General features: G+C 44.7%; 1 protein-coding gene across 1 annotated transcript; it reads left to right on the forward strand.

Annotated features, from left to right (window-relative positions):
- Positions 1-2,689: 2,689 nt before the first annotated feature.
- On the forward strand, positions 2,690-9,323 carry LOC309392664 (lipase member M-like; the record flags this gene model as incomplete). Its single annotated transcript, XM_081954093.1, has 3 exons — positions 2,690-2,773; positions 3,589-3,706; positions 9,085-9,323. 3 exons carry the CDS (start codon positions 2,690-2,692, stop codon positions 9,321-9,323), a joined length of 441 nt encoding a protein of 146 aa, XP_081810219.1.
- Between the last annotated feature and the right edge of the window lie 4,241 nt (positions 9,324-13,564).

Below are 13,564 nucleotides of genomic sequence, written 5' to 3' on the forward strand. Positions count from 1 at the left end.
CTTTCGAGGACTGCGGAGCGTGAGCTGGCGGAGTACGCTGAAGAAGGCGGGGAATGGGATCACGTGTGCTGGAGGCTGAGGCAGCCTGAGTCTCCAGCACACATGGTCCCATTCCCTGCCTTCCTGATGACGTCACCAGCCTCACCAGCCATAAACCTCACCGCACGTCACTGAGTACAATACAAGTATAACCCACATCAGATAACTTTCACTATTCAGGAAATTGACCCTGACTTCCATACGGAGAAAGCAAAGGTATTTGCAACAGCATATTAAAGCAGTAAAACGCAAAAAAAAAAAAAAAAAAAGTTTAAAATCCAGCAAGGGGTTAGAATAAACCAGCCTTCAATCAATTAACATTTAAAAGTAAAAAATGCAAGTAAAAACACTAAATGTCAAAATGTGAAGTTAAAAGTGAGGTGTGCTTGAAACAAACAATGAGCTGAAAGGAAAAGATAGAGACCCACATTCATTTTGTGTGATTGGAGCAAGTTTAAATCTTTCCATAGGAAATTGTAGGAGTCCGGCTGTTTCAGGAACAAGGATTTAAGTATGGGATGTGTGTGTACATGTGTGTATGTGTGTGCGCACATGAAAGCATTCATCAAATACTGTACATGCCAATTGCTTTATGCCAGTATTTTTCTCTGTGCTTCGCAGAGATTATTGCTGACCACTCTTAATGGATTTTTGCTGACAATCAGGACTGAAATGACCCTTCCAGAAAAGTACAGTATCAAGGTGAAGGCCAATCTTATCTCTGGGGTAATGATATTCTAAAGGGAGCCACTACAGAGAAGGCCCTCTTTCTGGGTCCCCTAGATGTACTTTCCTAATAGAAAGGACCCATAACAGACCTTATTTCCCCATTCTGGTGTGCCAAGTAGATGAAACCGGGGACAGACTGTCCATCAAACAACCTGGACCCAAGCCACATGAGGTTTTAAAGGTGAAAAACAGCCCCTTAAATTGCACCAAAAACAAAATTGGTAGCCATTGTGGCTCTAGCAAAAGAAATAACAAATGCAAAAATTTTGATTTATGTAAAACTGTGAAACTTCTGGATTTTAGACAAAAGGCAACTTCAGATGATGCAGAAAAGAGGGGACAAAAAGGAAAAGAAAAAAGATAACAAGATAACAATAAAGAAATTTATTTTCCAATTTTCAGCATATTGAGCTTTAGCTAACATAGGAACTTTTCACTCTTTTAAAGTTACAAATAAAAAGTAATTTTCTCCACCTAGCCTAACTTTTAATTATAGGCAATCTGAAGCCATGATCTTTTCCATTCTGGTTCAGCAAAAAAATCCTCTAGGCATTGTGAGAAATATCAAGCAAGTCGCTTATTCCTGGGCAGACAATCCAAATTTGGATTCCTTATTTCCGCTTTTCACAATCACTACAAATTCTCAATCATTTAACAATCATTAAATCATTCCTCTGGCATGGCAGGATTGCTGTTTCATCATTTAAAAGGAGTCTTCAAAGATTTCACCAAGGTTTCAATCCCACAAATAGGCATCATGAACGATCTCTTTTCAGAGCTGTTTCGTGTCCACTCATCCCCCCCAAACAAAAAGCAGCGATGGACATAATAATGCATAATGAGCAGCCTCAGACTCAACTGTGCATTTGGTTGTGTCTCATGGATCCTGTTTTTCTTTTTTCCCAAGACAACTTTATGCTAATACCAAAAACAGACTTTAGATGATCTAATTTATTCTAAGCATTGATGCTAGTTGGACTTTTCCCTACATACTTTATACAGATGTCCCAAAAGGTGGTTTTTCAAGAGCCAACTGGGCTGTCTGGTTTCTCTCTGAAGAGCTGAAGAAGCTTCTTGGATAAGAAAACTCTGATCTCAGAAGATATATATTATGAACATTAATTTAAAGCTGAGTCAGGCAAAAAAGAACATTTCAGAAATTAAACTTGGTGCACATTTACCTGAGGACATGTAGAATGTCTCAGCAAATTCGTTCCTACATCATCATTTGAAATAGCATAGATTCACTGCCTTGTACTGAGGTACATTTGGTTAAACCTTATGCAGCATCTGTTCAGTACTCAAGCTCTCCGGAGTGATAAATTAAGAGGTACGTACAATCGAATTTAAGTTATTTTTATTATAAGGACAGGACTGATTAATAATGCTGGCTGGGAATCATGGAATATAAGTCATTCATAGGTCTGGCCTCAGAATGATAACTAATACTTCCAAGTATTCCAACCAATACCTCCAAAAGCTAGGACTGCCAAAATATGCCTCTCCTCTTTTCCAATGTAATGGAAAATGTATTTGGGTGTTTCTTGTTCTTTTCCACTTTCTCATGTATTCAAGAATTTGAAGGTATCAAAACCAAGGTTTTCTCTTTGGCTTTTATTCCCATTTATTTTAATGATCTTTTGTAAAATACCTCTAAATTATATTTGGACTGTACATATATTTTTTTTCTTTTTAAAAAATCTATTTTTATTATTGTTATTCTAGTGAGTATTCTAGAATACTTTTGAAAAGCATAAAGTATACGATGTGCCAATGCAGCCAAATTGTTTTTGCTATTAGCTCAATACAGCCAGGTGAAAGTATTCTGATGCCTATTTAAAAGATTCCTGAAGACTTTCAGACATTAACACTGTAATTTTAAAACACTTTCCACACAGGTGGGATGTGGCTGTTTCTGGCAATGGCATGCTTAATCCAGCAGACTACAAATTCAGAAGAATCTTTCCGAAGAAGGCATTTGAATCCTCAAGGATTCATGACAATTGTAAGTTGTTGACATGAAACAAGTAGATTGACTCATCTCCCCCTGCCCCACCTTTCCTCCTCCTCCACCAAGACAACAACAAAGATTGTCCCACTACAGCACACTACCAGCCCAGGTCCTTTTAAACAAAGAATGGTTTTGTTTTAATGGCTACCTTAAAAAATTGAACTCAACTTTCATTGACCTCCAAGGCAATATCAAGTCTAAATGTAAATACTAAACTTGTGCATAGCTTAACCTGATGTGGATACAGACTCCGCCCGCCCCCCAACTGAACCAGAGGAGCAGGTTCAGTTTGGGCAAGGAGTAGCAACAGTGTCTTTGGGCTATCCCTTTGAAGGGCTGTAAAACACTTTGAACTCGATTCAGGAGCCTATTGGCAACCAATGCAGGAATTTTGGCTTAAGAATAACTCTACTTTGGTGGGGCTGCTCTGCAAATACTCTTGCTAACACATTGTATACCACCTGCAATTTCTAGGTACCCCCAAAGGCTACTTTAGGTAGGGGGCATCACAGCAGTTTAACTCAGCAGTTATGAAAGACATAACTTTCCAAACTCAAGAGTTTTCTTGTCAAGGGAGGGCATATGAACCAAGCTCAGTCAAGAGTGTTTAGCTATAATTTTTGTTAGGTATAATTCATTATTGCATTCACCACCAGGATTAGTTTTTCCAGAACTGCTAAGTCACTATATCAGAAGATGAAGCCACAAAGGTATATAAAATAGAAATATATTCAAACTACTGAACAGATTATATACCCCATAGGTATACAACTTAGATGTTGAGCAAGAATTTACTATTTCTTTTGCAGCCTGAAATCATCCAATATTGGGGATATCCCAGTGAACAGTATGAAGTTCTGACTGATGATGGTTATTACCTTCAGTTAAACAGAATCCCTTATGGGAAACACTGTCCACATAAGGAAGGTAGGTCTGTAATATGATATTTCCAGATATGAATTGCTTACATACTTCATATATAGTCATTCAAGTGGTCATGTAAATCTCATTATGCGTTCTTGGGAAGGGGAGTACAAAACTGTTTGTACTTCCTGTACAGTTGCTGTTTTCAGCTTTGACTGGAAGCTTCTGCTGTGTGTTTTTAAAAGCCATAGATACTTGTCATGAGTATTCTATTATCTTTCTACAAATAATTGTGCAGCTTGATTTATTATGATGGGTGGTTCAGTCTGAGAGTCCTTTGAACTTGTGAAACCAAATAAATGAGGAGTTTCTCAGTAGCATCAACTCCGTCTCTGTGGGCTGGGTCCATGCCCTTTTGTGGCTCCTGAAGATAACTGGTGGAGCATGAGTGGCTGGATTCAGGAGAGATTTAAGGTTTCTCTGAGGGAGAGAGTTTTTCCACTTGACTTGAAAAAGGTTTGATTGTCTCTCTTTTAAATGAACCATTCCTTAACCCATCTCTACTTGAGAGAACTTTCACTTAATCTACAACTGTAGCCTACTCTCCAATTTTAGGATTGGTAATTAAGAAAGTGATAAGGAGTCCAAAAAAGAATAATAATAATAATAATAATAATAATAATAATAATAATAATAATAATAATAATAATAATAATAATATTTAATGCTTCTAGACCGCCCCCTCTCCCGCAAGGGACTCGGTGCGGTGTACAGTTCATACAAAATATAACAGGATACAATAAAATTAAATTAAATATGTACAGTTGACAATTGACATGGAGGAGGTTAAAATGTAGTTAAAAGAACTGTACAAAGCAGATATAAAATAAATTCAAACCCCTAAAAACAAATACAGTAAATTAAAAAACCCTAAAATAACCAGATATAATACATTTGCCAGGAGGGACAGTTGAATTATGCCAGGCCTGCTAGTCGGAACAGGTGGGTCTTCAGTTTTTGCCGGAAGGAGCGGAGGTCAGAAGTGGTTCTAATGTCGGGGGGGAGGTCATTCCAGAGGGTTGGGCCCATCACAGAGAAGGCCCTACTCCTCGGTGTCGCCCGCTGGCATTGCCTAGTGGACGGCACCAGGAGAAGTCCCTCCCTGTGTGAGCGTATTGGCCGCAGGGATGTATGTGGGAGGATGCGATCCCGCAAGTAACTAGGTCCCGTGCCATGGAGCGCTTTAAAGATGGTAATCAGCACCTTGAAACGCACCCGGAAAACCACAGGCAGCCAGTGCAGCTCGCGCAGGAGAGGTGTTACGTGGGAGTACCTCGTACTCCCCATCACAGCCCGCGCGGCTGCGTTCTGAACTAACTGCAGTCTCCGGGCGTGTCCCAAGGGCAGCCCCATGTAGAGAGTGTTGCAGTAATCCAGGCGGGACGTCACCAGCGCATGAGTGACCGTGCGTAGGGCATCCCGGTCCAGTAGGGGGCGCAATTGGCGCACCAGGCGAACCTGGTGGAACGCCCCCCTTGCCACGGCTGCCACATGGTCATCCATTGACAGCCGGGCATCAAGGAGGACGCCCAAATTGCGCGCCCGTTCCACAGGGGGCAATTGTTTGCCCCCTATGGCCAGCGATGGGATCAGCTGGCTGAACCGAGGTGCCGGTAGCCACAGCCACTCAGTCTTGGAGGGGTTGAGTTTAAGTCTGTTGTCCCCCATCCAGACCCCGACGGCCTCCAAACACCGGGACATCACTTCGACAGCCTCGTTGGGGTGGTTTGGAGTTGAAATATACAGCTGAGTATCATCAGCGTAGAGGTGATACACAACCACAAAACCACGGATGAACTCACCCAGCGGCTTCACATATGTGTTGAACAGGAGAGGCGAGAGGACCGACCCCTGTGGCACTCCACAAGTGAGTGGCCTCGGGGTCGACCTCTGTCCCCCTGTCAACACACATTGCCTCCGGTCGGAGAGGTAGGAGCCAAACCACCGCAAAACGGTACCTCCGACTCCTATCCCCTCCAACCGGCGCAATAGGATACCATGGTCGATGGTATCAAAAGCCGCCGAGAGGTCTAATAGGACCAGGATGGAGGAACAACCTCTATCTCTGGCCCTCCAGAGATCATCAACCAACGCGACCAAGGCTGTCTCTGTGCTGTGCCCGGGTCGGAAGCCGGACTGGCGTGAGTCTAGATACTCAGATTTGTCAAGGTGTCGTGAAAACTGCTGCGCCACCACATTCTCTACAACCTTCGCTAGAAACGGAAGGTTGGAGACTGGACAATAATTAGCTAGCTCCATTGGGTCGAGTGAAGGCCTCTTAAGCAAGGGCCTCACCACCGCCTCTTTCAAGGCGGTTGGTAAGGATCCCTCACCCAATGAGGCATTCACCAGGCCCAGAAGCCAGCCTCGGGTCACCTCCCAAGATGCCAGTACCAACCAGGAGGGACACGGGTCCATTAAACATGTGGTGGGTCGCAGCCGTCCACGCAACCTATCTAAATCCTCGGGGGCAACAGAATCAAACTCCTCCCAGGATGGTCTCACAAGACTCGCTGTTGGCGGCCCGTCTGGTCCACTGAGTGGGGCCCATCCGCTCCGGATCTGAGCGACTTTGTCCTGCAGATATTCCCCAAATTCCTCTGCTCTGCCCTGTAAGGGTGCCCCCTGTGTCCTCTGTGACAAGAGGGAGCGGGTCACCCTAAACAGGGCGGCAGGGCGGTTATCCGCAATATCTACGTTTGGCCACCCTTAATGCCACAAGGTAGGTCCGCAAGTAGGATCTTACCTGTGTTCGATCAGATTCGGAGCGTGAGGACCTCCACCTGCTCTCTAGACGTCTCCTGTGGCGCTTCATCACCCTCAGCTCCTCGGTATACCAAGGATCCCGGGTGGGTCGCTGCCGCAGGAGAGGTCGCAAAGGCGCAACCCGGTCCAAGGCCCCAGCCGCCGCCCTATTCCAGGCGGCCGCTAGGTCCTCCGACCGAGCGCGGGTCAGGGCTACAGGTAATGGCCCAAGCTCCATCTGGAACCTATCCGGCTCCATCAGGTGCTTGGGGCGGTACCAGCGTGGACCGTCTGGTCCCGCCTACTCGCGGTGGGGGGTAGCGCCAGGGAAGTCAAGCCGGAGACATGAGTGATCTGACCATGACAGGGGTGTAACAGTAAAATCCCCTCTACCCAGATCACTCGTCCACTGCTCAGATACAAAAACAAGGTCCAATGTGTGGCCTCCTTCGTGTGTGGGGCCCTGAATTAACTGGGTCAGGCCCATGGCTGTCATGGAAGTCATGAACTCCCGAGCTACCTCAGACGCTGCTCCCGTCGACGGCAGGTTGAAATCCCCCATAACCACAAGCCTGGGGATCTCAACCGCCGTCTCCGAGATCAGCTCGAGGAGCTCGGACAGGGCTGCTGATGTATAGCGAGGAGCCAAGTATACAATCAGCAAACCCAACTGCCTCCCTGGGCCCCATTTCACACCAAGGGACTCACACCCGGATATCTGAGGAACAGTGAACTCCCTCGGCTCTAGGCCTTCCCGTATAACTACCGCCACCCCACCACCCTTACCCAGGGCCCGAGGCTGATGGAATGCACGGAAACCTGGTGGGCACATTTCCACGAGGGGTAAACCACCCTCGTGGCCCAACCAGGTTTCCGTTATCCCTGCAAGGTCTAGCTCCCCCTCAGAGATCAACTCATTAATGAGAAGAGAATGAGGTGGCTGGATGGAGTCACTGAAGCAGTTTAAATGGACTCCAGGGGATGGTAGAGGACAGGAAGGCTTGGAGGAACATTGTCCATGGGGTTGCAATGCGTCGGACACGACTTTGTGACTAACAACAACAAGGAGTCCATTGCACATGATCCTACTGGAAGTGAATAGTCTTCATTACTTTTAATTTGGGTCATGGGACAGAAACTGCATTGATCATTCTGAGGAATGGAGACAGGAGTAGTGCATCTGTCCTGATCCTCTTAGACTCCTTGGTGACATTGAACACAATCACACATGGTATGTTTCTAAACGAATGTCAAGCTCTGGGAGTAGTAGGCTATGGTCATTCATAAATAAATTCATTCTTACTTGTGTATTTCCAACTGATAATCAATTTGTTGCTCAAGTTTGGAATATTGCAAGGTTTCACTTCTCGCTTTTATTATTTAATCCCATTTTGAAACTGGGAGTAATTGTCAGTTTGGGATGAGAATTTCTCTCTGCTGATGATGCACAGCTGTATATTATTATCCCAGGGTGAGAGTTAGTGAAAGTTTAAATTGATTCCTAGAGGTTGTGGGAGTCTAGATAGGGCAGCTTAGAGTAGACCCTACCAACAATCAGAATTGCTACTTTGTGCCTACACATTAACTTTAATCGTGGCACTTAGTTTTGGTGGGGACAGGATCATCCTGAATAGCTGGTCCGTGACTTGAGCATCTTCCTGGTTCTACTTCACATTGGTAGAAAAATCAAATGTGAACCCTCGCTTCGGAGTGCTTTTCAGCACAGCTTGGAAGCTGCAACTGGTGCAGAATGTGTTAGCCGGACTGCTAGTTAAGGCAACCTGCTACTGTAAGATGATATTGATGACAAGGTTGTTGCATAGACTACCAGAATAGTCTTGGCTCCTAGAATGATTTTGGGCAAATACACAAGTACTTTATACCTCTGTCAATCCTCTTACGTTCTTACATATTTATCGTAAGATATTTTATAAATATTGTTAAAGCAATATCAGTGGTAGATTTAGTAGCACAGTTAAGATTCTGCAGGGAAAACTGTGATTGGCGATGCACACAAAAGGGGGGGGGGGGATACACAGCAACTACATGTGTTCCAGTGGTGGTATTCAGCAGGTGTTGACCAGTTCTGGAGAACCAGTAGTGGAAATTTTGAGTAATTTAGAGAACCGCTAAATACCACCTCGAACTCACCCCACCCCATATCTTCTCTGCCTCTCAAGTCCCAGTTGATCGGGAGGGAATGGAGAGTTTACGGCATACTTCCCCTGTCACACCCACCAAGCCACGCCCAGAGAACCGGTTGTAAACTTTTTTGAATCCCACCACATCTGTTCCTGAGATCCTGTGGCTGCCATTGCAGATGGCCCATAATAGCACTAGCACTAGCACTTAGACACTTTACAATGCTTTACACTCCTCTCTAAGCGGTTTACAGAGTCAGCATATTGCCCCCAACAATCTGGGTCCTCATAGTCCTAGGGAAGAGAAGCATTTGGTATGGAGCGCCTTCGACAAAGGGTTCATGAGTAAAAATTATATTTTGTCATTTGAATCCAGACCTCTACACAATCCTAATGTAAGTAGGCTGCTGTAAAGGGATCTTAGCAAGTCAAAGTGTAGTGACTCATTTCTGGAGATAACATACAATAAATCATGATTCTTGGATTCTTTTGCAGGGCCCAGATCAATTGTATTATTGGTACATGGTTTTCTGGGTGATGGGAGATGTTGGATTGCAAATCTTCCTAGCAACAGCCTGGGATTTTTCCTAGCAGATGCTTGCTATGATGTCTGGATAATAAATGATAGAGGGACCACTTGGTCTAGAAGACACAAGAAGTTTTCAATTGAGCAGCAGGAATTCTGGGAATTCAGGTACATTCCAAGGAGAATTGATAGTAAAAATGTTTGGTGAAAGTCTTGCAATTTGTTAGGAAAGGATGTTGGAGGATTTATGTAAATTAATGAATAAATATTTTTCTATAATATAAACCAAGTTAAAATGGATACAATAATCATTTATTCAAAAAGCAACATCACAAAGGAAAAATACATAAACATAGAAAAAAGATTAGCAGCAATCCCAACAATAATAGTATTGAAGTATATGGACTGGTGAGGCATCGGTTTTTCAGTGCAAAAAAGGGTTTCATTTTTTTACAACAAAGTGTTGTTTAATGACACTCTAATTTTAGAAAACTAGAGTGTCATTAAACTACATTTTATTTTTAAAAAATTAAAAACTCTTTTGGTCTTCTTGGCGAAAATATGAATTTTGAGTACACAATGTAAGGAGAAAAAAGATGACAGTTCAGTTTTGATATGTTTAAAAGATTAACACTTATCATGTGTTGCCGAAGGTTTTGAATATCAAATTATGTTAAACTAAGATTCTTTGATAACTAAGATGTGAAGGGTAAAGAAAATGTTGATTTTACATGTTTCTTATATATGGCCATTTAACTACATTATCACACAACTAAACTAATCTTTTAACATCCCTCATAAATGAGTCACTTGCTACAAAAAAAGTATACTTAAAGTGAAACGAGTTGTCACCAAACATGAAACAATGGCCTTAGAAAACAGAAAGAGGCAGAAGGAATTTTCTTTTTTTAAGGAGTAGAATAGTTCTGCTGATTCTCCTGTTGTGAATCTTGGAATTGTAAGTGACAAAGAAACCTTAAGTTTGCGGACCAAAAGGAACATGAGAAATGTTTTGAGCCACCCTAAGTATTGTCAGAGGAATAATTTGGGGTTCCAATTCGAACCAGGGCTCTTCAAGAACAAAATGAAATCCGGTCTGCTCTGAGGAGAGGAGATTTATTTATTCCCAAAAGGAAAGCAGTTTCCCTAGAGGTGATGGATAGCTACAAAGAAAATTAGGTATAATAGGGCTGTTTTATAGTGGAGCTTGTCCTTGGTGTGGGTCTTGATGGGTGTAGATGTGTTTGCATACTAATTCAAGGTAACAATTGAGGGGAATGCATGGGCTTATGTATGCGTTGATCCTAGAGAAGGAGTCTATCAAATCAAATAATGTGGATTGAGTCTCTTCATAATTATGTTTACATTGGGTTAAGTGAGTTTTTTGTGTTTACTTCAGTGGTGGGATTTGAATAATTTAATAACCTGTTCTGAGGAGGCCACTTTCCCTCTTTCTTCTCCCTGCCCCTTCTCCTTCCCTCCTGCCAGCTGTTCCTCTTCCCATTTCGCCATTGTAATGCAACACCGCACCATGGAACTTGCCTCACTCAACACTGCCCAGATGCCCTCGCTTCCCCCAAGCATTTTTTCGCTAACCTCATTTCCAGCATCGTCTTGTTCTCTATCGCATTTCTTGCCACCATGTGCAGAGAAACAAAAGTTTGTGGAACTAAAAACAAAATGTCCAATCGATGAATTCCAACTTCATGAGATATTTATTTTGTGCCAAGGTGGAATTGATTGATTGAACTTTTTTGTTTCCCTGCACACAATGATGAGAAACGTGACAGAGAAACACGGCAGAGCTGGAAATCAGGTAGGCAAAGAAATGCTTGGAGAAAAAAGAGGACACCTGGGCACCAGGCACTGAAATGGGCCCATCTCTATCCAGCTGCACTCACGCCCACTGGAGGGAAGGCCGACATCTACCAGCACTTAAATGCGGTGGCATTTCAGCTCTGGCCAGGAAGAGGCAGCAGACATGGGTGCTACAGTCAGGATACCCACTTTCTTCACCACCAGAGGTGGGTTTCAGGGGGTATGGTCCGGTATACTCCTACCAGTGCCAGAAATCCAGCATGCATTTGCATACCTGTTCCTCTGGAAGCCCCGTACCTGAACAGTCCCTCCCCTGGCCTGGCTCCACCCCCACTCATTCCCCCACCCACTCTGTCACTGCTCTCTCTCTCACACCCCACCTGTCCACACCATGGTTCTCCCACCCTTGCCGGAGGAGAGGACTCAGCTGTTGGAAGAAGCCCGCGCTTCTTTCTGTTTGACAAGTGCCTTGCAAAACGGGAACTTTGGAAACCGCTTCTCAAAGAGAAGGAAGGGTGGGTGAAGGGGGACGGACTTCTTTAGATGAGCCCAGAAAGGCAACAACATGCCTCGGATCACAGTGAGGTGAAGCCCCCTCACGTATATTTTCCAGACCTTTGGTGGCCAAGGCAGAGGAGCGGGGGTGGGGGGGTGAGAACTTGGAACCTCCAAAAAATCTAGCAAGAAGAGGAGCAGGCATCTGGCAGGGGGCGCAGCTTCCCTTTCAGCCTCCGAAGCCACTCGGAGTGATGTGATGAAAAGCAGCGCATCTCTCTTTGGTTTCCATTGCTCTTCTCTTGGACTTTTGTAAAGAGGGTGTCAGGCCTGTAGTTATGTTCTTTTTAGGATCTTTGGCCTGCCACACTTTCTTATAATTTTCTATGCTGTTTCAATAGTGTAGTAGTTGGGAGGGGGGAATAGAAAGGAGTAGGATTGTAGAATGGATTGTTGACATTCTTTTGTAGAAGCCAAGGTCATCTTTTGTCTCAGCACCTCGACACCTGGCCGGAAGAAGATGGGTGTACATGCCAGCGTGGAAGATGATGATTGGAACATGTGATGGATTTGTGGGTGTGGGGAGAGATCATGAACTTTCAACTAGGTGAACTTACAGGATGTAATTCAGAGTTGAAATTTCCATAGCCGTGCTAACATGCTTGCGGAATAAATTGCACCATTAAGGATGTTTTGCCTTGGACAATGATTTATTTCTGCATGGTATTTAGAACCCTAACATTATTTCAACTCTCTCCTTTAAAAATATTTCACTAGCTCCCTCCCCCTATCAAGGGGGAAGGGCTGGTGATGGAAGATCTGGTGATGAGGTCTCGGCATTCACAATGCTGACCGGGACAGCGTAAATATCAGCAAAGAATAAATGAGAAGCTTTTGGTGATAAGAAGCTGAATGCGGAACTTCAAAGGCAATGGAATGCTGCTTCCAGTTTAATTGCATCAGGAGGAATGCAGGAGGAGACGCGACAAGACGAAGGAAGGTGGCAGAAATATTTCTTCAGCAAATTGTGAGTGCATGCTCCCCCTCCTTCCCCCCAGCTTGGAAACAAGGCTTGGAAAAAAAAACCCTAGAACAGAGGTTTGGGCTCCTTCCAGACGGCAATAAATGAAATGGCATATCACCCTGCAACTAGATGGGAGAGAGATTCCCTTTCAAAATGGGAATTTCAAAGGAGGCAGGAAGAAGGAATTTTTCCAGCATCTGTCACTTGCAAGCCAGCACAAATGGGGCTGCAACCAGTAAATGAAGCAAATTGGGCAGTAAATTGGGCTTTCCTCCCAGGACTTGGATGGAAGAGATGCTACTTACAAACTCCTTTGCCATCAGCATGGGGAAATGCTCCAAGCCAGCAGAGGGCACCTACTTGGCCCATAACTCATCCAAGCCAGCAAAGGGCACCTACTTGGCCCATAACTCCTCCAAGCCAGCAGGAGGGTCCTTGGCACGTAAAACCCCCTAGCCAGCCATCATTGGTTGAGCTGCAACCTGTGAAGCAGGCAACCCCGGGATGGGTCTTAACCCCAAGTCATGGATGGGAGGGATGCCAGTGGGCACCTGCCCTCCCTCAGCAGATGGCACCATGGCAGAAAGCTGGGCAGTGGCCAACCGAGGGATTGACCTCCCCACCGGTTCCAGTCTCCCCTGCAAGGCCCCAAAAGGTTCTTACCAGACCTTCCTACAGAGAAGAAATCTCCATGGAAGAAGGTATTATCAAAGGGAGGCCTGCGGGATGGATGGCGGGAAATTGTGCGCCTGTAAGGCCCCAAGTGGTTCTTACCCCACCTTCCTACAGAGTAGCAATCACCAACATGGAAGAAGGGATTACCAAAGCCAGGCCTGCAAGATGGGAAGCGGGACAAGGTGCATCTGCAATGCCCCAAAAGGTTCTTACTCCACCTTCCTACAGAGAAGCAATCTCCACCATGGAAGAAGGGTTTACCAAGGGGGCAGCTGCAAATTGGAGAGCAAGGCAGTGTGATGAAACGGTTCCTAAGTTTAGAGATGTAACTAGGTTCCATTCCTCGTGGGGGCCAATTAAATGCCACCATTGTTGTCAACTTGGCCACAGAGCGTCAGAGTGTTTGGCTCCAGCCCCAATGCCACAAACGTCCGCAC

The sequence above is a fragment of the Natrix helvetica genome (genome assembly GCF_964273705.1).
Source record: "Natrix helvetica genome assembly, chromosome: 5".
Taxonomy (NCBI): Eukaryota; Metazoa; Chordata; class Lepidosauria; order Squamata; family Natricidae; genus Natrix; species Natrix helvetica.